At 45.2% G+C, this 23,969-nt stretch overlaps 1 protein-coding gene across 1 annotated transcript in view; it reads right to left on the bottom strand.

The window, feature by feature from the left end:
• ACAP3 (ArfGAP with coiled-coil, ankyrin repeat and PH domains 3) overlaps nt 1-23,969 on the bottom strand; it is a 151,774-nt gene that overhangs the window by 26,617 nt on the left and 101,188 nt on the right. Inside the window, exons 11-19 of the mRNA XM_053400800.1 lie at nt 14,010-14,122; nt 13,365-13,416; nt 11,754-11,854; nt 10,175-10,286; nt 6,315-6,523; nt 4,429-4,498; nt 3,606-3,700; nt 2,258-2,472; nt 618-722 (exon numbers count right to left, since the gene is read on the bottom strand). Of these exons, the coding sequence (XP_053256775.1) occupies nt 618-722; nt 2,258-2,472; nt 3,606-3,700; nt 4,429-4,498; nt 6,315-6,523; nt 10,175-10,286; nt 11,754-11,854; nt 13,365-13,416; nt 14,010-14,122 (1,072 nt within the window). The remainder of the gene's footprint in view (nt 1-617; nt 723-2,257; nt 2,473-3,605; nt 3,701-4,428; nt 4,499-6,314; nt 6,524-10,174; nt 10,287-11,753; nt 11,855-13,364; nt 13,417-14,009; nt 14,123-23,969) is intronic.

Genomic DNA, 23,969 nt, shown 5'->3' with positions numbered 1-23,969 from the left:
GAAATCTTATAAATCTCTGAAAATCACAAAATATTGCTTGTTTTCACCAGATAAGAATCTGACCCATTGCTTCTTTCAGAGACTTGCATAGTCTACAAAGCCTTTCAGAGACTCATAAGACTTATGTTTATTTGGTTCTATATTTTCAAGAGAATCCATCAAGAGTGCGTATTTTGTGATTTTCAGAGATTTATAAGATTTCTGTTTATTTGGTTTTGCAGAGAGTGCATATTTCATATATTTCATAATGTTCAATGTTCTGTATAGATTATATAAAGAGTTTATATTAACTGTCCTTTTAAGCAGGGGAGAAAAAGGAGGAAACCATCCCACGAAGCATAACAAAACTCAAGGGGTAGGAAACGATAAAGTGAAATTGGGAGGGGACAATAGGTTGCGGTTCCTAAAAATACTTGGGTTCTAGCCAGTGCAGTCCTACTCAAGAGTAGAACTTACTTAGATACAATCCATTGGGTATTTTTTCCTTCCAACCCCACCCTTTCTCAGTGTTTTTGCAGTGTTTTTGCTGCTGTTGCGACTCAAGATGCACACCCCAGATGCGGCAGAATGGAAGGGCAAAGTGGCAGCAAAGCCGCCAGCAGCTTAGCTGTACTTACTGCGTGGCCCAGCCCCAGCTCCCGTGTCGAAGTACGAGAAAAGCGAATCCAGCTCGTCGGGGCAGAAGAGGGAATCCCGTCGGAACTTCCTCTCGAGGGTGGCAGCTGTGTGGAAAGAGCGACCCTTATATGGTCCCTGTGTTTGTTGTTTGTGTTCTCACGCACACAACTTGTGCACACATGCACACCTACCCACAATACAGTGGTACCTCGGGTTAAGTACTTAATTCGTTCCGGAGGTCCATTCTTAACCTGAAACTGTTCTTAACTTGAAGCACCACTTTAGCTAATGGGGCCTCCTACTGCCGCTGCACCACCGGAGCACGATTTCTGTTCTCATCCTGAAGCAAAGTTCAGGACTATTTCTGGGTTAGCGGAGTCTGTAACCTGAAGTGTCTATAACCTGAAGCATATGTAACCCGAGGTACCACTGTATAATACAGGACATGGTTAAACTATGGAACTCACTGCCACAGGAGGCAGTGATGACCACCAATTTGGGTGGCTTTGAGACAAATTCATGGAGGACAGGGTTATCAGCAACAATGAGTCATGATGGCCTGGTTCTGCCTCCACAGTTGGAGGCAGCCATGCTTCTGAATACCAGCTGCTGAAAACTGCAAGAAGGGAGAATATTGTTATGCTGAGGTCCTGCTTTCAGTCTCCATAGGCATCTGGTTGGCCACTGTGAGAAGAGGAGGCAGGACTACATCCAGCAGGCTCTTCTTAGGTCCTTAAATGTGGAATGAGTTACAGAATGAGTAATGAGTAGCATTATCTGCAGAGTAAGTGCTTTGGGAGGTATTCAGCTAAGTGCTACTCAGAGGAGGTTCACTGCAATTAATGAACCAAAGTTAGCTATATCCATTAATTTCAATGGGAGTATTCTGAGTAGGACAGCAGTACCATCCTATATCATCCACCAGCCATCTTGTACACCAGTGTGCTCTTCTAACAATCCAAATAAGTGTGCAGTTTGAAAATCAGTGGTTAAGATTAGTGAGGTTTTGAAAGGTTCTGTCCGCCATCCTGATACAAAATGGAATCCAGTCGCAAAAAAACCCTGCTCATGGGATCTTGATGTCTCAGGAACCACCATGCAGAGTTTAGTTACGCTAACTTAAAAGGTGTGTGGAACGCACAGCAAATGAACAACTTTCAAAAACTACATAGTAAATGTTCCTATATGATTTGCAATATATATTATTACCAAGCTAAATCTCTGGAAAGTTATTATCTCAGTAGGGCCATTTTCAGAGTGGACAGAGCTGTCCACCGGTCAATCTCCTGACAGTGCTAAGATTGGCGATATGCCTCTGCCTGCTGCTTTTTAAAGAGCAGACAGAGGCTCACCTCCGATCTTAGCACTGTGGCCCCACAGCGCTAAGATGAGAGAGTGGAGAAATCCTGCCTGCACTTTGACACCTTATAGAATGTCGACGTGCTTTAATCTTTATAGGCCATTGGTCCAACCCAGCAGGACCCTTCTAAAACTCTGAATGTGACTTCTGAAAATGCCTAATGTGAAGTAAAAAAAATAATACATTGTGTTACTGAACTGAGCCACGGATGAACCATCCCTTCTAAGAGACGGCACATGCAAAAAATAAGGGCTGGTGTGGCAAACAGCAGTTCCTCACCTGAAGAGTGTGCTGCCGGTGATGCGTTTCCTGCTTCGTGCCGGTACTTCCTCCGTGCCGTGGGGGCTTTTGTGGAGCTGTTGCGCCTCTGGCACTTTTTCACGCTCCAGCGCCGGGGTTTCCTCTCATTCTCCGCCAGGGCCTCCCCAGTCGACAGCTGCTTCAGGAACTTCTTCTCCACGTATTTGACTTTGATCCATGCTTCTTTGTCCTGCCTGAGAGGGAACTCAGTTTCATGAAGAGCTCCTTCAGAGCACCCGTTTGGTTCAGCGTCCATCTTGATTTGCTTTGCACAAAGCTGATGCAGAGGTTAGGCTGAGCCTTTGCTCTGACTTGTTTATGGGGCTAGGCCACAAATAGATAAGAGGGTGCATTGGGATCTACCGGCTGATCTCAGGGTTGAATATCAGTGGATCGGAAAGAGTTTACCTCCTGCTGGGTTAACAAGGTCGACAATGAGAAAGGGAGTCTGTTCCACTGTCGAACAGCTCTTACCGTCCGAAAGATCTTCCCGACGCTTAGTCGGAATCTCCTTCCTCGTAACTTGAAGCCATTGCTTCACGTCCCAGGAGTAAACAAGCTTACTCCATCCTCCATGTGACAACCCTATAGATATCTGAAGATGGCGATCATCCCTCCTCTCATAGAATCATAGAGTTGGAAGAGACCACAAGGGCCATTGAGTCCAACCCCCTGCCAAGCAGGAAACACCATCAGAGCACTCCTGACATATGGTTGTCAAGCCTTTGCTTAAAGACCTCCAAAGAAGGAGACTCCACCACACTCCTTGGCAGCAAATTCCACTGTCGAACAGCTCTTACTGTCAGGAAGTTCTTCCTAATGTTTAGGTGGAATCTTCTTTCCTGCAGTTTGGATCCATTGCTCCGTGTCCGCTTCTCTGGAGCAGCAGAAAACAACCTTTCTCCCTCCTCTATGTGACATCCTTTTACATATTTGAACATGGCTATCATATCACCCCTTAACCTCCTCTTCTCCAGGCTAAACATGCCCAGCTCCCTTAGCCGTTCCTCATAAGGCATCGTTTCCAGGCCTTTGACCATTTTGGTTGCCCTCCTCTGGACACGTTCCAGTTTGTCAGTGTCCTTCTTGAACTGTGGTGCCCAGAACTGGACGCAGTACTCCAGGTGAGGTCTGACCAGAGCAGAATACAGTCTCCTCTTTACCAAGCTAAACATACCCAGCTCCCTCAACCGTTCCTCATAAGGCATGGTAGTACTCAATAACACCTGGAGGGCTATAGGCTCTCCATTTCTGGCCTAGAGGGTATTGCCCTTCAAGAGGGCCTTCCTGTCCTACACACTGCAGAGCGAAGAGGGGGCAGACATACCTTGAGCTGCCCGCGGTGGGCTTCTTGAGTCCCATCTCCTCGCACTGCGCCTCGTAGATCTGGTTCATGGTGGCATTCCCCAGCTCACACATCAGCTTTTAGGAAAGCAAGCAGAAACACAGTATGTTAGGGAGAAGAGATGCTCTACTCCCTCCGTCCGCAGCCAGCTGCATTTACCCACAATTAGGGATGGCTGACTCTCTCAATTTCGGTTTCTCTCAGTTTCTCATTTTCCCCAACGGCGAAGAAATTTGATCCAGTTTATATAATAAATAATAATGATAATGATGATAATGATAATGATAATAAAGCAGAAACACAATCAACCTTTGAAATTCGCACTTATCCAAATTTTTCAATGCAGTCCTCAACAAATGAAATGTGTACAAAAGAAGGCATATATATATATATATATATATATATATATATATATATATGAATACAATTAAATGTGTACAGTGGCAGAAATGAGCACAGAATGTTGATGAATTTTCATGAGGACTTTATATAAAAAAATAAAGATTACAAACTGATGTGGAAATGTGGAGAACCGAACTTATGACCGGAAAAATCTACCTAGCAGGTAGATTAAGGATAGCCAACATGGGCCCCTTCAGATGTTGTGGGAGTACAATTCCCATCATTCCCAGCTAGCATGGCCAATGGACAGGGACGATGGGAACTGTAGTCCAACAAAGTGTGCCAGAGAGCTCCCACCCCACCCCCTCAAGAGGTGCATCCTATACAGCACAGGCCGCCCCCCTTCCACCCACTAACCCTTCCTGCCTACTACCTATTTGTCATTCGGAGTTTGGGCCTCTACCTTCAGTAGCTCTGGCTCCCAGGAATCCAGTGTGAGCGACCGCACTTTGGAGCAGTGGACCCCTAAGCTCCTGTAGGGAAGGGGGAAACAGACAAGAGAGGAGAGTGGTTGTACAGTTCAACTGCTGTTTGGTACACACACACACACAAGGTGGCACGTATTAATCAGCACGTCCACAGGATTTCTGCACACACAGCCAGTCTAGTACAGAGTCAGGGAGGGTCAGTGGTTGGAGCACCTGTTCTGGGTGCAGGTTCTATCCCTGGTGCCTTGGAGGACAAGAGTATTGATGGCTACTAGTCGTGATTGCTATGTTCTGCTACTTCTGGCAGAGGCATTATGCCTCTGAATATCAGCTGCTGGGAATTGCAGGTGGAGAGGGCTGCTCTTGTGCTCATGTCCAGGAGTAGATGGACCTGCTTTGACCTGATCCAGCAGGCCTGTCTTATGTTCTTATCTCTAGGTAGAGCTAGGATTGTCCCTTGTCTGAAATCCTGGAGAACCCCTGCCAGGATGGAAAGATACATACTACAGAGGAATGGCTGGTAAAATTACTAGAAATAAATAAAAAAAAATTCCAGTAGCACCTTAGAGATCAACTAAGTTTGTTCTGGGTATAAGTTTTCATGTGCATGCACACTTCTTCAGATACACATGCACACGAAAGCTTATACCCAGAACAAACTTCGTTGGTCTCTAAGGTGCTACTAGACAATTTTTTATGTATTTCGACTGCGTCAGACCAGCACGGCTACCTACTTGAATCTAAAATTACTGAACTTAGCTGAGATGGCAAAGTTAACATGTTTAATTGGAGAAAAATCATGACTAACATTTATTAAGGATTGGAAACTTATTTGGAGCTTTTTGCGTGGAAGGGAAAACGAAATTGTAACACCTGGATTTGAAGAGTGAAAACATAAAGGCTTATAGAAAATACAATAGCTGGGTGTTAATGAGCGAATACTATATTTAGATGACAGACAAGAGAACCAAAAGTCTTTTTATCTTTTTTCTACTTTATTTTCTTTCTCTCTTTTTTCTCTCCCCCCCCCTTTTCTTCTTTTTGCTCCTGTTCCTTTTAGATTAGCTTTTTTAAAATATACAGTGGTACCTCAGGTTACATTCGCTTCAGGTTACAGACGCTTCAGGTTACAGATTCCGCTAACCCAGAAATTGTACCTTGAGTTAAGAACTTTGCTTCAGGATGAGAACAGAAATTGTGCTCCGGCTGCGCGGAAGCAGAGGGAGGCCCCATTAGCTAAAGTGGTGCTTCAGGTTAAGAACAGTTTCAGGTTAAGAACGGACCTCCGGAACGAATTAAGTACTTAACCCAAGGGACCACTGTATCTTCTATTCTGGTGTACAGTGGTACCTCTGGTTAAGAACTTAATTCATTCTGGAGGTCCGTTCTTAACCTGGAACTGTTCTTAACTTGAAGTACTACTTTAGCTAATGGGGCTTCCCACTGCTGCTGCCGCACAATTTCTGTTCTCATCCTGAGGTAAAGTTCTTAACCTGAGGTACTACTTCCGGGTTAGCGGAGTCTGTAACCCGAAGCGTCTGTAACCTGAAGTGTCTGTAACTCGAGGTACCACTGTATTATAAAAATATACTTTGTATTGGGACATTTGCATATCAAGTATCAATAAAAATACCAATAATTAAGAGGACCCCAGCCAGTCAGTGTAGTCAATACCAAGCTAGATGGACCAGTGGTCTGGACAGGAAAGGCATGCCATTGCCCTTTTTGTGAGTTTCTCAGAGGGCTTATGGCTGGCTTATTGGAACAGGATGCTTGAACTGATGGACCTTCAAGTCCAACAGAGCAGGGCGATTCCGTTGCCCTTGTGCCCCATTTGCTGGGATCAGCTCAGCAAGCTTACCTGTGAATCCCTGAACATTCAATGCATAGTAAGATGCCCAAGTTGATGCTGGCCCAGCGGGGGTCGGCTTGCCCACAGTCACAGCACTGGTCATTGCCTGGGATGCTCTGCACCCTCTGCAGGATGGTTTCGCCTTTGGCACTGCGGTCCCGCGAGTCAGTAGCCGAGTCGATGCTGCTGGTGGAAGGAGAAGCTGTTCGGTCCAGTCTCTGGAAAAAGGCACAGAGGGGGATTGAGCAATGAAAAAATTGCCTGCTGGTGTTTTTTGCGGCCTCGGTCCAGTATATCTGAAGGGGCGTCTCCACCCCCATCGTTCTACCCGGACACTGAGGTCCAGTGCTGAGGGCCTTCTGGTGGTTCCCTCACTGCGAGAAGCCAAGTTACAGGGAACCAGGCAGAGGGCCTTCTTGATAATGGCACCCGCCCTGTGGAACGCCCTCCCGCCAGATGTCAAAGAGAACAACAACTACCAGACTTTTAGAAGACATCTGAAGGCAGCCCTGTTTAGGGAAGCTTTTAATGTTTGATGCATTACTGTATTTTAATATTTTGTTGGAAGCCGCCCAGAGTGGCTAGGGAAGCCCAGCCAGTTGGGTGGGGTATAAATAATAAATTATTATTATTCCAGTAGTGGCTGGTTCCCATTGGGACTGGTAGGGCAGAAGGCAGGAAGCCCAACAGTAGGTGGCGCCAGAGTCAATGACAGGCAGAGACAGAGCCACTGGCAAGAGGGGCTACCCTCAGATTGGTTGTAAGTCAGAAGGCAGATAGACGGGGGGCTGGCTGAGGGCAGACTGAGGTTGGTGGGGCAGTGCCCCCTTTGCCCCAATGAAATGAAGCTCTTTTTCCATTTGCCCCAAGGAAATGAGGCTCTTTTCCCATTTGCATCCACCATGAGGCAAAATGAAAGAGTCTATGTTGTGTAGTTGTTAGAGCATTGAACAAGAACCCAGAAGACTAAGGTCCAAATCCCCACTCAGCCATCAAGCTCGCTGGGATCAACTTGGGCCAGCCACTGTCTCTCAGCCTAACCTACCTCACAGGGTTGTTGTGAGAATAAAATGGGGAGTGGAGAGTACTTTGCATGCCACCTTGAGCTCCCCGGAGGAAAAGTAGGATAGAAATGTAAGAGAATGATGTCAATGATTATCTTATCATCATCATTCTTATTGTTCAACTTGCAATTCTGGGGACAGAATACAGAAAATTCTGTTCTACTGCAGTCTATCGCTTGCAGAAAACGCAACAGTGTCAGTTACCCTATTTCAGAAAGTTAAAGATTCTCCCGCAGATGAATTGCATGTTACCTTCCATCTTAGTACTGTAGAACATTACAGGCACTCACAGTTTCTGGCATGTGCAATGAAACTCTACCACCAGATGGCTCTACAGGCTAATTCCTAGAAAAACACATTTGGCTTTACGTTCATCATCCTCCTACCATGATTTTTCCCTGCTCTAGAACTCTGAGTCAGCCATTCATTTTTAAGAGGGGGCATAAAAAAATAAAAAAGAGGGACATGCCAAAGAGGCAGTGCCATGGGTTCTGCCGAATGACTCCACTGCAAACCAAGAGAGAGGTAAGCAGTGATTTCTGCATTGTAGGGGGTTGGACTAGATGATCCTTGGGATCCCTTCCAACTCTACTATTCTCTGAGAGGCAAAGGGATCTTTAACGCCTCCTACCCCAGCTCTTGGACCGAGAACTCCCAGAAGTGCAAGCTGGATTTCGAAGGGGCAGAGGAATCAGAGACCAAATTGCAAACATGCGCTGGATTATGGAGAAAGCTAGAGAGTTCCAGAAAGATATCTACTTCTGCTTCATTGACTATGCAAAAGCCTTTGACTGTGTCGACCACAGCAAACTATGGCAAGTTCTTAAAGAAATGGGAGTGCCTGATCACCTCATCTGTCTGCTGAGAAATCTCTATGTGGGACAAGAAGCTACAGTTAGAACTGGATATGGAACAACTGATTGGTTCAAAATTGGGAAAGGAGTGCGGCAAGGCTGTATATTGTCTCCCTGCTTATTTAACTTATATGCAGAATTCATCATGTGAAAGGCGGGCTGGATGAATCCCAAGCCGAAATTAAGATCGCCGGAAGAAATATCAATAACCTCAGATACGCAGATGACACAACCTTGATGGCAGAAAGTGAGGAGGAATTAATGAACCTTTTAATGAGGGTGAAAGAGGAGAGTGCAAAATATGGTCTGAAGCTCAACATCAAAAAAACGAAGATCATGGCCACTGGTCCCATCACCTCCTGGCAAATAGAAGGGGAAGAAATGGAGGCAGTGAGAAATTTTACTTTCTTGGGCTCCATGATCACTGCAGATGGTGACAGCAGTCACGAAATTAAAAGACGCCTGCTCTTTGGGAGAAAGGCGATGGCAAACCTGGCCAGCGTTTTAAAAAGCAGAGACATCACCTTGCCAACAAAGGTCCGTATAGTTAAAGCCATGGTCTTCCCAGTAGTGATGTATGGAAGTGAGAGCTGGACCATAAAGAAGGCTGATCGCCGAAGAATTGATGCTTTTGAATTCTGGTGCTGGAGGAGACTCTTGAGAGTCCCATGGACTGCAAGAAGACCAAATCTATCCATTCTGAAGGAAATCAGCCCTGAGTGCTCACTGGAAGGACAGATCGTGAAGCTGAGGCTCCAATACTTTGGCCACCTCATGAGAAGAGAAGACTCCCTGGAAAAGGGAGCTGATGTTGGGAAAGATGGAGGGCACAAGGAGAAGGGGACGACAGAGGACGAGATGGTGGGACAGTGTTCTTGAAGCTACCGGCATGAGTTTGACCAAACTGCGGGAGGCAGTGGAAGACAGGAGTGCCTGGCGTGCTCTGGTCCACGGGGTCACAAAGAGTCGGACACGACTAAACAACAACAACAACCCCAGCTTGTGAACAACAAACAAGGGATTAAGCAGAGGTATGATTTTTTGACTTTTTTGAGAGCCGAATTTTTTGGGAGCCGGTTTTTTGAGAGCCAAACAGGCGTCAAAAGCGAAATGCTGGTCTTCGCGAGGTGCGTGTGCTCTGGTCTGACAAATTGCAAATATATATTTTAAAGTAAATAAACTGATCCTAGAGGTGTCTTTAAACCTTTGCTATGAATTTTGTCCACCTGGTCACCCCTACTAGGATGTTTTCGTATCAGATACACATTACTGAACTCGGAAATGGCAACTGCACTTACTAGGTGGGGTAGACCCCACAACTGGCGCCTCTTTCTCTCCCCGTACCCTGATCTCACTTCAAAGTAGGGATGGTGGGGGAGGGGGAGAGATTCAATTCAGTTCGCATTGATAAGCGAACCTACCTAATCCATGTTTTGCAAAACAATGCGCAAACCGAAACACAGCCATCCTTTGGCATTTACACTTTTCCAGATTTTGCAACGCAGCTCTCCTGCTAAGGAATTTGCTCCAGAAAAAATATGCATACACTCGGGTGAAGCGTGCATAACGTGGCACATATTGGTGAAAATAGCATTGAAACATACATTACATTGGGAAAACTGCTTTGGAAATGTGTGGCAAAATTGCATGCAAATTTAGAAGAAATTTGGGGGGCTTATTGGGTTATTGTTTTCGTTTTGTTCTTATATATTGTGATCTTTTCTGTGAACCACCCTGAGACCTCCGGATATAGGGCGGTATATAAATTCAATAAATAAAAAAAAATGAAATAAATAAAAATGTTTAAAACGTTGAATTTTCCACAAGGACTTTTTTTATTTAAAAAATCACAAACTGATGCAGGAATGTGGAGAACGGAACATAAGATTGGAAAGGGCGGGGGCGGGGGGGGAATGAGAAAGTGACAGAAATGAAAATCGCATGTCCTTACTTCAATGTAGCAGCTGTCGGGACTCTCTCGATAGGCAGAGGCGATGCTAGCTTGAACCGCTTGGATCCACGCCTGGCGCAGTTTCTCTGAATCGGCCTGCAGCATGCAGCTCCTGAAAGGGAAGTTGGGGTTGGACTAGATGACCCTCGTGGTCCCTTCCCATGCTACCATTCTATGATTCTAGATGAAAGAGCAGGGTGTGCTTTAAGCCCGGAGGAGACTGAGAGGGGACATGAACAAGCCCTCTTCAAATACCAGAAGGGCTGTTGCGGAGATGAGAACCAGTGTGGGCCCTGGGAGAACAGGGTTCAAACTTCCTCGGAGGACAGGTGGCAAATAAATGCCACACATAACTAAACAACCAAAAAAGGGCTGTTGTTAACACACCATGAGGGCGGCATCAGAAAAGCAGCAGGCATCAGAAAAGCATGCCTTGGAAAGATCAACTTCCCCACTGCGTGACGGAACATCAAGCCAAAGAATTAAAACACTGACTACCCAAAACATTTATATGGGAATGGAACAGAGACAGTGCTTGGTAATGGAATCTGGTGTGTGGACCGTCCTGAATTGGACCATTTATCCAATCTGGGTCATAATCTGCTCCCAGACTGGATCAGGAGAGTCCACTTTGGAACCCGAGTAGACATTGCGTCTTGCTTGTGGGCTTCCTGCAGGCATCTGGTTGGCCACTGTGAGAACAGGATATGGGACCAGATTGGCCTTTGCTTTGGGCCTTTTATAAAAGCTCCCCTAAAATTCATAAATATGCAGATCTCTTAAAATGGGCCACACAGCACCTAAGTAAACAATGGAATCTGCTACTGAAAGATGTAGTGATGGCCACCAGATTTTTTTGGGGGGGGGTATAAATAATAAAATTATTATCATCATTATTATTATTACCAGCTTGGATGGCTTTAAAAGAGGATGAGAAAAATTCATGGAGGAGAGGGCTATTAATGGCTACTAGCCACAATTAAAAGAGAGCTGTTACAGACTTCCCTTTGGGAATCTGGTTGGCCACTGTGCGAGCAGGAAGCTGGACAAGATGAAGCCCTTGGCCTGATCCTGCAGGCTCTTCTGATCTTGCTCTAAGCTTCGCATACGGAAGATCCCGGGTTCAATCCCCGGCATCTGTCGGCAGGTCTGGGAGAGAACCCTGTCTAAAATCCCAGAGAGCCATTCAGTGTAGAGAACACTGACCTTTGTTGGCCAGTGTTCTCACCGGGCCTAAGGCGCTTCTTGTGTGATGGCACTATAGAAATAGAATAGTAATAATACAGTTGTACTTTGGAAGTTGAATGGAATCCATTCCAGAAGTCCATTTGACTTCCAAAGCATTCGGAAACCAAAGTGCGGCTTCTGATTGGCTGCAAGAAGCTCCTGCAGCCAATCGGAAGCCACGGAAGCCCCGTCGGACGTTTGGCTTCCAAAAATAGTTCGCAAACCGGAACAGCCACTTCCGGGTTTGCAGCGTTCGGGAGCCAAAACGTTCAAGAACTAAGCTGTTCGGAAACCAAGGTATGACTGTAATTATAATGCACTGAAAAAGAAAGAGGAGACTTGCACAACGTACTTAGTGGGGGAGACGACTTCAAAGCAAAACCTCCGCTCGATGTCTTCGCAGGGCTTGACGGTGCAAAGTCTGAGGTCCTCTACCACCACTGTGAGGACATCCTGAACAAACAAAAACGGAGAAAGCGAGTCAGTGGCATTGCAATGTCCCACCTGCGGCTGCAAATATGCAAGTGTGTGGAAATGGTTGCGTCTTTTATTAGCTGTCTTGGTTTTCCTTGAGCTTCCAGACCAGAGGCAGGAAATCCTTTCCAAACAGAGGGCCTTATTCTCTTCTGAAGGGTGGGTCCCTACATGCCAGGGGTGGGCGGGGCCAGAGGCAAAAGTGGGTGGAGCAATGAATAGAAACCTTACCTTTGTACAGGTGGCGAGTTTCTAAACACACACACAAAAACGCACATCCCTATCTTCTGCCCAGGCAAGTGAGAGAAATGATCAGAGTTCAAGGACACATTCCAGGCAGGGGAAAACAAGGACAGTGAGGGCTGTGGCCTAGGGAGATTTGCAAGGGCCAGGCAGAGAGGTTTGGAGGGCCAGATTCAGGCCCCAGGCCTGAGGCTCCCCTTCCCTGGTCTGAAGCCTTAATGCTGTGCTGGAAGGGGAAGAAGAGTGAGGTGGGGTCACTGGGTGCCAGATAGGGAGCCTCCATGGGCTGCTAGTAGCCCAAGGGCTCATGGTTGCACACCCAATTGAATGAGCGTGCATGGCTGGTGGCTACCAACTGTAGCATACCCCACATGTTGACAGAAATACAGATAAGGACTCCGTCAGCAAAGGAGACAATAAAAGCTGAGTTTTCCATTTTTCTGAAAAGAATGAGCTGGGGTTCAAAGCACATGCTGTTTGCTTTGGGGGGAACTGATGTTGCTACCATTTTTATTACCTGGCCTGAGGCTTCCACAAAAGACAAGGGATACACTCCTCCAATAAATAAGATATGGTGTGTTTTTTTTAAGTATGCTGCCCGGGGCTTCTCAGAAAGGGGTAGCCACAAATGTGAACAGCTATAGTAAGGCTGTTGGAAGATATGCCTAAAAAATATTATTTTCATTTTGGCCCTAATTTATGTGGCATGCATAGGGGTAAAGCAAAACCATTAGATTCTACTCCGGAAAATTTGGAAGACACCAATACTGAATTATTATTGCTATTGTTATTATTAGATATATTACCCACCCTTCACCAGCAGGTCCCAGGGCAGGTTACAACTAAAATTCAGTATGAAAAGCAGTTAAGACAAATCACAGTCACAAGAATAAGGCGGGTCCCTCAAAACACACACGTCAGGCATCAAAGGCCAGGGTGAAGTGAGGCATCTTCAACAATCGCCAAAAGCTGTATGGTGAAGAAGCCAGAAGAAGCCTCTGGGGGGAATCTCACCCACCCGACTCTTCTTTGTGCATGTACAGGGTGTGCATGTACAGGGTGGGTTGCAGAACCAAAAATTTAAATGGATTCTGCCACTGGCTCTGAACACATGTAGTGTGGAGTCATTCAATCTGTCTGATCTCTCGTCCTAGTCCGCATAGGATGGCTCGACAATCCCCTGAACAGTAAGACATCAAGAGAAGCCAGCTAATCCACTAATGTCATCAGAGGCAACCTGGCTGACCTTTAGCTTCTTCTGGTAGACCAGCTGGCTGTTCTGTATGGAGAACCATCTCCTGAGGAAGAGAGAAAGAAAAAGAGAAAGAGAGAGAGAATTGAGAAAGGGTGTGAGGATAAATTTTATTTATTTGTTTGTTTATTTGTTTGTTTGTTACATTGATATATTCCAGCTTTTCCTCCAGGGAGTTCAAAGTTGGAATTCAATGGAACAGAATATTCTGCACCATAAATTGTAAGCTGTAGAAATTAAAATTAAAATTAAAATTAAAATTAAAATTAAAATTAAAATTAAAATTAAAATTAAAATTAAAATTAAAATTAAAATTAAAATTAAAATTAAAATTATTTTCATGGGAGAAAGGGGGGATAGAAATACAATTAAATCCTCCTCCTGACATTCCTATCCTCCTTTCCCCCTGGAGAGCTCAAGGTGGCAGTACACAGTTCCTTCCCCTCCCCATTTTATCCTCCCAACAACCCTATGAAGTAGGTTAAGCTGAGAGACTGTGGCTTTGCAGTGAGTGGAGATTCGAACCCTGGTTCTTCAGATCCTAGTTCGACACTCTAACCACTACGCCACCACAAAAGTCTCTCCCTCCCCCCCCCTCGCAGTCATGGCTTTTCTGGAAACACACTGATCCCAACGTACCGGTTCCAGGTCTTGAACGCGTTGCTCGCTCTCTTGAAGAGGTACCCTTCCATCACCACCCCATTGGGGGCATCGACGTTGAATTCCACTTTGGAGTCATCGTAGGAGAAGTCCTATAAGCCCAAGGCAAGCAGAGATGTGCCATCAACAGGGATGAGTGAATCTGTCAGTTTTCATTTCTCTCCGTTCCTCCTTTTTTCCACTCTTCAGCTTGCCATACATACACATCAGTTTGTGACTTGCTTTTTAAAAGACAAGTCCTCATGAAAATTCAGCAGCCTCTTACCTCATATTTCTCCTACGAGATGCATCTTTGCATGCGATTCTGCCTAATTTGCCCAAAGCAATTTCCCCTAATAATACTGGGCTGCCTGCACTCTTTACACCTCGTGTGTGCATTTCAAGGTATACGACTTGACTTGAGAACTGTACTGCAAAGGTTGGAGAAGTGTGATTCTTGAAGGATTATGGTTCACTTCTTCCCAATCTCTACATGTGGCCCTCCTATATTTTAAGGGAAGGGTTCCAGATCAGTGCCAGTGCATTTGCTCTATGTTGTTGCTGTTAAAATTTCTATACCACCCTAAATCCGCAGGTCTCAGGGTGCGTCGGAAAGTCCCAGATTCACCCCTCGGAATCTCCAGGTGGGGCTGGGAGAGGTTCCTGCCTGAAACCCTGAAGAGTCACTGCCAGTCAGTGTTCTTCAACCTCGGTTTCTCATATATTATTGGACTACAACTTCCATCATCCACAGCCAGCTTAGCTAGGGATGATGGGATCTGTAGTCCGCCGGCACATAGGGACTCAAGTTTGAAGAACACTAGTGTAAACGATACTGAGCCAGGTAGCCTCACTTGGGATAAGGCCACTTCCTCCATCCCTGTGAATGGGAGAGGATGGGTGGTTAGGCTCTGGGCCTAGCCATTTCTCATTTGAGAAGCCAGCCGCTGAAGAAGTATTTTGAACTTGGAGCTTTATTCAAAGTTTTGGTTTTAGATATTGCACCACCGCCTCCCTTATCTGCGAAACAAATGCCACCATAGATGACGGGAGGAGGAGCACGGTGGGGGAGACTTATAGGCCAGGCCGGCTTCTGTTTAATTGGAAGCTCCCTGGCTCTAATTGAGCGCCAGGCTGTCTTTCTGAGGCCATGACTCATCCCACTGCATCCCTTCATCTCCTGTCCGCCTTCTTCCCTTTATTATGACACCTTCCTGGTGAGCCAGCATCCCCCAGCATGGAAATAACTCATCCTAATGAGAGTGAAGTGCATGTTGCCTAGCAACCAGGCTTCGCTGGGGCCTATAATGCGCCGAGCGGGCAAAAAGGCACTTAAGTTAATGGTTGCCGTTGCCTTGAAATTTGTCACTGCTCTGTGGTGCTGGGCCTTAAAAAAAAAAAAAATTAAGTAGTGTTGTGGGGATATAACACACCCTCCAATTCAAGAGCGAACAATGGGGTGGGGGATAATTGGTACTGCGAAGACCCAGCCTCACATTGTTAGTCTTTATTATCTGGTGACATTCACACCTTACATTTAAAGCACAGTGCTTTATCCTGGGAACTTTAGTTCACCCCTCACAGAGCTTGAATCCATCCCTGGCACCCTTAACAAGCTACAGTTTCCAGGATTTTTTTTTGGGGGGGACCATATGCTTTAAATGTTTGGTGCGAGTTTAACCCCAGACGCAAAGCATGTTTTTGTTCTGCACTGCAAATTAAACTAGTTCAAAAGCACTTCCCTCTCTGCAGGGAACTATAGTTTTTGGGTTTCTTCTGACAGGATTGTCTGCACGCATGTCAAAACTGCAGCACTCAGAATCCTTTGGGAAAGCCGCCATTAATCCATGCAAATTAATAGGCAAATAATGTGGCTCAAATTATGACTCTAGTTCTTTATTTAAAATCTTACGTTTACATCCTCCCAAACCCAGGCCAGGCTTACAGTCCTTCGGACCAGACCCCTAAATATCTTCCAAGTCATCTCTAGGCAGATTCCATGCAACACCACAGAAAAAAAATTCCGCAAGATTGTGTGAGTTGAAACCTCCATCGTAGCTCTACCAACATTTCAACAGCAATACCTATAAAATGCCTTTTTAAGCAAAGAGCGCCGAAAGTGGAACAGATTGTCTTGGATGTCGGTAGACTCTCGTTCATTAGAGGCTTTTGAGCAGAGCAGGACGGGATGGGCATCACCCTCTGTTGTAGCAAGGCAAGTGAGGACTTGTAAGAATATAAGAGCCCAGCTGCTGGATCAGGCCAAAGGCCCATCCAGCCCAGTCTCTGTTGTCACAGTGGCCAACCAGATAGAATCATGGGGGCTAGAACACTTGCTGGAGAAAAAGGTGACCAATTAATAACAACCACAGAATTGTCAAGTTGGAAGGGACGCTGAGGGTCATCTCGTTCAACCCCCTGCAATGCAGGAATATGTGCAGCTGCCCCATTTGGGGATCTAACCTGCAACCTTGGCATTATCAGCACCACACTCTAACCAACTGAGCTATCTGGGCTCTTGATTTCTTTGGGGAGCCCAGAACACCACTCTCCCCACTTTTGATTCCCAGTAACTGGTATTCATAGGTGCTACTGCCTGAAACAGAGAGGCAGTGTATGTCCCTTGTGGCTGGTAGCCATTGATAGCCATGAACCTGTCTAAAATCCATTCAATGCCATCCTAGTCGGTGGCCATCATTTCAATGGATGCCCCCCAAATTCTAGTGTTATGAGAGAGGGAGGAAAACATCTCCCTACTCACTTTCTTCACACTGGGTGCCAGCCAACTTAAAACAACTCATCATGGGGTATAAACTCTTCTTGGACTGTAGGTAAGGGACCACCCGACTGAATGCTCTTTGGTAACAACCTCATTAAGAAAAAGCAAGCATCAAACATGTCAGACAGAGAGAAGAAAGGGGGCAGGCTTGCTGGCAGCTCAGTGCTTGCAATGCTGGAGAGGTGCGGTGGGGGTTGAAAAAGAATGCAATGGGGGAAACACACAGAGGAGGAGATTGGAGCAGAGACGGTAAGGACTAGAAGCTTGAAGTTGATTGCAAAAGTATGGCAGAGAACCAATGTTGGGAGAGGGGGAGAGTGGTGGTGGTGGTGGGGATGATCAGTAGTGACTGGAGAAAATTGCTAAAAGTGGAGGTCCAAGCTGAAATCTTTGATGTGGAGAAGGACCAAAGATTCAATATTGCAAAGCTGAGGCTTAAAGAAAGCAGGACGCCATCCAGAAAACACAAAGTCAGAATCTCCTGCCAAATGCCCGGCTGTCATCTGTCCTTGCTTTCATGTCATATCAATAAATGTCATGCCAGCATGCACACTCACACACACACAGAGAGACACACTTTCTCTACTCCAGGCGATCTCCGCTTTCCCCTTTTCCATACTGATTTGAATGTATATATCCAAGGGTGCCTAGCCTAGCAATGAAAGCTTTTATTATTATTATTCAAAAAGGGCCACCGGACAATGGTTTCCTTGGGAACCCTGAATGCCCCCTACAAAGAGGCACCAAATTCCCAAAGAGGCGAGCAAGTGGCTCCGTCCCACTGTTGGGATGGAGATGGTTTTGGTGCCTGCCCTGCTTTCAAAATACAGCTACTTTCAAACTGGCCAATGATGAAGCAGGAAACAAAACCAAAGAACAGAGGCACAAATCGCCTGCAATGGGGAAATTTAAAAGGTTCACCATTCTGTATTTCAAATGCAGGCAGTGGAGAACCAGAACTCTTCGCCAATGCATTGCTAGGGTCAAACAAAATAAACAAAGCAATCAAATAAGTCCTGGAGCGACTGATGCTTTTTTGTGGATTAGAGTGTTCAAATATTTTTTTTGGGGGGGTGTGCCTCTTATCACTTAGCCACCTGCCATTTTGATGTTTGTTTGTTTTTTGTTTGTTTTTTACAGAAATCACATAGTGTTTGTTTGTTTCTTTTTCTAATTGAAATAAAGAGAATAAAGACTTTAAATCAACAAAGTGCCTTAGTACAACTATATACCATTTTTAGAAGGCCATTGGGGTTCGCAAGTTCGGTGAGAGACATCATTTGGTTAAGTCTAGGGACAGAATAGGGGAAATTGTGGATTTCCTCAAAGGCCTCCCTTGGGGTCTCAAATTTCAGTAGCATCTTGAACTATGTGAAAATCCGGTCCAAACCCCCCCCCCCCCCATTCCAAATTATAGTCGTAGAAGCCTCCTTTCAAAGAGCCAGACTGTTCAATGGTGAGGTGGTCCCAGGATTTTGGCCATTCAATAACCATGGCCCAATGGAAAAAATTATGGAAGATCAATTGGAAATTCACAAATTGTTACACGATTAGAGAGAACTTTCAAAAAATGCAACATCGATGGTATCTAACACCATGGAAACTTTCAAAAATGTATAAAAATGTGTCAAGTAATTGTTGGAGATGCGGTGAATCAGGAACATTCTACCATATGTGGTGGATATGTAGGAAAATACAGGTATTCTGGGAGAGTATCCATGCAGAACTGCAAAAAATGCTAAAGATCTCTTTCAATAAAAAACCAGAGGCCTACCTCCTGGGAATAACAGATTTGGATATTCCATAAAAGAGGAAGGGTATCTTTTTATATGCGACGGTGGCAGCAAGAGTTTTGATCGCAGCAAAATGGAAGAGTAATGAAATCCCCTCTATACAAGATTGGATCCAAAAGCTGACAGAATATGCCAAATTAGATGGTTTATCAGAAAAAAATAAAGAATAAATCAAAACAGGAATTTGTTTCTAAATGGGAGGTTTTCAAAGAATATCTGAAAAATAAATATAGTAGTTTAAATTCTGTTGCAGCATTCGAGGAACTTCAGTAATAGTTGCAAGGTAAATATAAGAAATTAGATTTATTGAGAATAAGTTTAATTATGAAAAAAATGTGTATTGGCAATAAGTATTATGAATTTGAAATATGGAATAGACAGGAGGTTGGGTCTTTAGTGTTAAGACCAATAGATGTTTTATTGTTTGTTAAGAAAATTAGGTGTCTATGGTTATTTTTGTAATTTGTGTGTAATTTGTTATTTGTGTTTTGTTGTTGTTGTTTTTTCTTGTTGTATAAATAAAATATTAAAAAAAATAAACTTAATAAAACTAAGTTGCTGTAATCTTAAAAAAAAACAAAAAAACAAAGAGCCAGACTGTGGGTCCATCTACCTAAAGGGTCAGCAAACCTTTTCAGCAGGGGGCCGGTCCACTGTCCCTCAGACCTTGTGTGGGGGCCAAACTATATCTGGGGGGAGGGGGGATGAACGAATTCCTATGCTCCACAAATAACCTAGAGATGCATTTTAACTAAAAGAACACCTTCTACTCATGTAAAAACACCAGGCAGGCCCCACAAATAACCTAGAGATGCATTTTAAATGAAAGAACAAATTCTACTCATGTAAAAACAGCTAATTCCTGGACCACCCGTGTGCCGGATTTAGAAGGCGATTGGGCCAGATCCGGACCCCGGGCCTTAGTTTGCCTACCCATGATCTACCTCAATATTATCTATGCTAACCAATAGGGGCTTTCCAGGATATCAGACAGGGAGATTCTGCCAGCCGTACCAGGAAATGCCGGGGATTGAACCTGGGACCTTGTGCATGCAAGGCAAATGCCCTACCACTGAGCTATGGCCCCTTCATTGATAGGGAACTTGAGCAGAGTTAGAACATTGGTAGAGTGGTGTCCTATGCAGAACTGGTATCTATCAACTATCATGAGCTTTAGTGATAACGCTTTCCTTGAGGAGCTCACATACCCTTTTAATTCAACTTTAAAAGACAGGAACAGCAATGCTGGGGTTAATTCACACCAGGGGACAGCAAACTTTTTCAGCAGGGGGCCGGTCCACTGACCCTCAGACCTTGTGTGCAGCCCGGAGTATATATTGGGGGGGGGGGAATGAACAAATTCCTATGCCCCACAAATAACCCAGAGGTGCATTTTTAATAAAAGCACACATTCTACTCATGTAAAAACACCAGGCAGGCCCCACAAATAACGCAGAGATGCATTTTAAATAAAAGGACACATTCTACTCATGTAAAAACATGCTGATTTCTGGACTGTCCATAGGCCAGCTTTAGAAGGCAATTGGGCCGGATCCAGCCCCCGAGCCTTAGTTTGCCTACCCACAATTCACACCTCCCTTACTTTAAACTGCTGCACCAGGGTCAGGTAGCTATTAAGTTCTTAGAGAATCTGCTTTGCATATGAAACTTCCCAGGTTCAAACCCGCCCCCCGGCACCTCCAGGTAAGGCTGGGACAGAACTCCAGAGAACTGCTGCCAATCAGTGTGGACAACACTGAGCTAGATGTGCCAGTGGTCTGACTCAGTGCAAGGCAACTCCCTATGTTTCACTGCGTTGTGGTCATTTAGACTCACCAATACCTTTCCGCATGCTTCAGTCTGCTAACTGGTATAAGTGTTAACGGCGTAATTGCCTTGTGGGCGAAACCCTCGCCTTAAAACATCACCACATGCAGGAAGGAGTGGATAAACTCCAGAACTACTGACCCTTTGAAAAATGCATGAACTAGCTAGTGTAAGAAGGTGAAGAGGCAGCAGCTTCTGAAGTCTTCCTCTCCCTCTCTTCCCATTCCTCGTGGCATCCACCACAATCCTAAACATTGGATGTGGCAGGTCAGCTCATCAACTGCATATGTGAAGTCATCCGTGCATGAAGAGAAAGCAGCCGATCACATTCAATAAGGATTATGGCTGGGGGGTTTTCCCTCTTTTTTTCTGTTGCATGAAGCATAAAGACAAGCTAAGAAGAGAGAGGGGCAATCTGTAGTCTTTAGGTCTTCTGGAGGCCAGTTGCAGAGAGCATACTGGATCCCTCCATTCTGTATAGCTCTCTCTCCCCCTCTCTCTCATGGAATCATAGAATTGTAGAGTCGGAAGGGTCCCTGAGGATCATATAGTGCAATGCAGGAATTATGCAGCAGTCCCATAAAGGGATTGAACTCGCAACCTTGGCATTATCAGCACCACAGTCTAACCAACTGAGCAATCCCTTGCAGGCACAACTTATAAAACTGATAGGATCATGGACTATAACATTTCAGGATATGGGTGGGAGATGCAAAATTTCATCAGGCATTGCCCTTGGGCATTCACAGTTACCTTTACATCCATAAGGACTAGAACCTTGACTTTTGTTTTTAAGGAGAGCTGAAATTATCAGGTACTGAAAATTGGACCAAGTGCCAAATTTTGTGCTTGAACAGTGCGATCCTGAGATTGAGGAATATCACAATCCTTCTCTGACATGCGATCTGTCGCACATTGATCTAGCTGCTGCATCTACACTGAAAACATCTGCCATTATTTTATTGAAGCTACATACCTTCTACCCTGAGCTATCCAACTGAGTTGTTCTTATTCTGGTTCATTTGGACAACTGATTTTGCCTTGCTTTAAATCGTACATCTCGGCATATAATTTTAAATGAAACTCACTATAGGTTGTATTCAATGCTAGCCGTGCTCAGAGTAGACCCCCCTGAAGTTAATGAATGTACTCTGAGTAGAACTTAGCTGGTTACAACCATGTATATATGTGTGTGTGTGTGTACACACACACACACACACACACACACAACTTCTACATGTGTAACATTCATCAGCAGTGCCACAGGTTTCACAACCCTGGCTTAGGGAAAGACTGCTGCTCACTGACACAACACAGAAGGTCCCTCGCTCGGTTCCCAGAATCTGTAATTGCAAAAGAATCCTGCACCCAGGAATGCTGTTGTTCCAAATATATCACAGCTCACTCTACTCGAGGCAGAAGATTCAGCTCACCCCTTCTACACCCTTCCTGCTTCACAAGACGACTCTCCCATCACCCTCAGACTCTAGAGAGGACTGCCCTGTGGCTTCTTTTGCTCCACAGCCAAGCAGGAGCAAATGAATGCAGTATAACTGTAGAGATCACAAATTGCTCTCCCAAGGTGGAAGCCACACTGGAGAGCCAAGCCAGGCCGTCTTTTCCCAAGCAAACTCCAGCCCTTTGCTGAGACAACATCTTTCTCTGGCTCAGCTAGCAGAAGGCACTCGGAGCTATCCATGGTGCTGGCCGCTGCTTACTGGAATCTGATTTCACTAAGCCAGTAGCAATCCAGCTTGCCCCAACCTCACTCAACCCACCTGGCAATACTTCCAGCCAGCCTGACGTTAACCTGACCTACTTGGCTGCACCTGAGTGACTTCAACCTGAAGCTTCCCAACTCAACTCACCTCTTCTATTGTGGACCCACGAGTCCAAACGAAACAGGATATGTATTAGGTGATAAAGAAGGGGAAAAACACTCGCTTGTGACCATTGAAAGCCACTGATTGTTTGCTTACCCTAGGTTCCTTTTGGAAGGAAGGGTGGGATAGAAATGTAATTGCAAATAAATACACCTCTAGGAGAAAGGGGCTTCTTTAGTTGTGATTCCTGAATACCAGGGGTTTGGACTATGTGACTCTTAGATCCCTTCTAAATTTATTATCCTGAATCAGAATGAATTGCTTCCAGCTTTCCTAGAAGCTTTCTATTCTATAAATTTACTCATGGGCATTCACACACTTTCTCTCTGGGATCACATGAATATGTGCACAGAAATATAATCCCGTTGGTACAGCAGAGTTATTTCTGCAAAAGCCAGTCATCCTACAGACACACACAGGGAGACACATGTGCACACAGGCTTTTCCACATGCCTGCTTGTTCAGCCACATGGACCAAGCAGGGATGACATAATCCATTGTGCTTTTGTTTCTTTCCCTTGAGGAATGATCAATCACACACACACACACACACACACACACATCCTATCCACATGCCTCGCTCAGTCCCGTTATCTGAAAAAAAGAGCTCCTTGCAGACCAATCTGGCGAAACACTCCATCTAGCTTGGTGCTGTCTGAGTGTTTTCATCACACCTTTTAAAAATAAAAAGCGCTCTTCCACCTCCCCCCCACCATTTGCATCACCTTTGCAGCACAAAAATCAACGCCCACATCAGCGAGAATGTGTTTGGTGTAAACGTGTGATCGGAAAACAGAGAGAACCTGTTTTTGTTTTTAAAAAACTCCAACCAATCACACATTTGTTGTCGTGGGAGAGAGCACGCCTCCCTGCATCCCCCCCCCCCAAGGCTGCAGCCAGAGACATTTTACATGAAATGCTACTCATCCAATTAAAGAAAGAAACAAAATCTTGCAAAAATTAAGGATGCTTAAGAATCTCGCCCACCAACTCACAGCACGCGAAGCCACCTTATGCCGAATCAGAATACTGGTTTGGTGCTGCTTAGAAACTTACACTCTCTGAGGTCTTTCATAGACCCAATACCTTCTCCTTCATCAAACTCTTCTTCTTCAGTGTGCAATGATCAGAAGACAGATCTCTGTCTGAAGGAGCTTACAGTCAAAAAAAAAAACCTGATCCAAGAGGGGGAAGCAGATGGGGACACCCACCCGAAATTTAATCTCCAGGTTTGTTAATCTACAGACCATTGCATTTCCCTTCCCTCCTGCTTCCCCATCTGTCAAGGGACCAGTGAGTTTTGCCTAAGGGTGGAGACAGACCTGGGTAACGGCTGGATTTTGAAAAAGGTTTTCAAGTATGTTGGGGGGGGGGGTCACCCTTGTAAGCTTCTTCTTCCCAGCAGGACAAGGTGCAACCTGAAATCAGCATAGCATCTAACAGGTCCTCCTTTGTTTTGTTTTGTTTTGTTTTGCTTCTCTTCATTCCATTTACATCCCACTTCCTCCAAGGAGCAAAAGGGTGTGATACACAGCTCTCTCTTTCCTCTCCATTTTAAACTCACAACAACTTTGCGAGGTAGGCTAAGAGGCCCAAAGTCAACTGGTGAGTTTCACGGCTGAGCTGGGATTTGGTCCCTGGTCTACCAGGTCCTAGATGCTCTCACTAGTGTGGTGTA

This window comes from Podarcis raffonei, chromosome 8 (assembly GCF_027172205.1).
Source record: "Podarcis raffonei isolate rPodRaf1 chromosome 8, rPodRaf1.pri, whole genome shotgun sequence".
Taxonomy (NCBI): Eukaryota; Metazoa; Chordata; class Lepidosauria; order Squamata; family Lacertidae; genus Podarcis; species Podarcis raffonei.
This window is presented reverse-complemented; position numbering and strand designations above follow the sequence as displayed.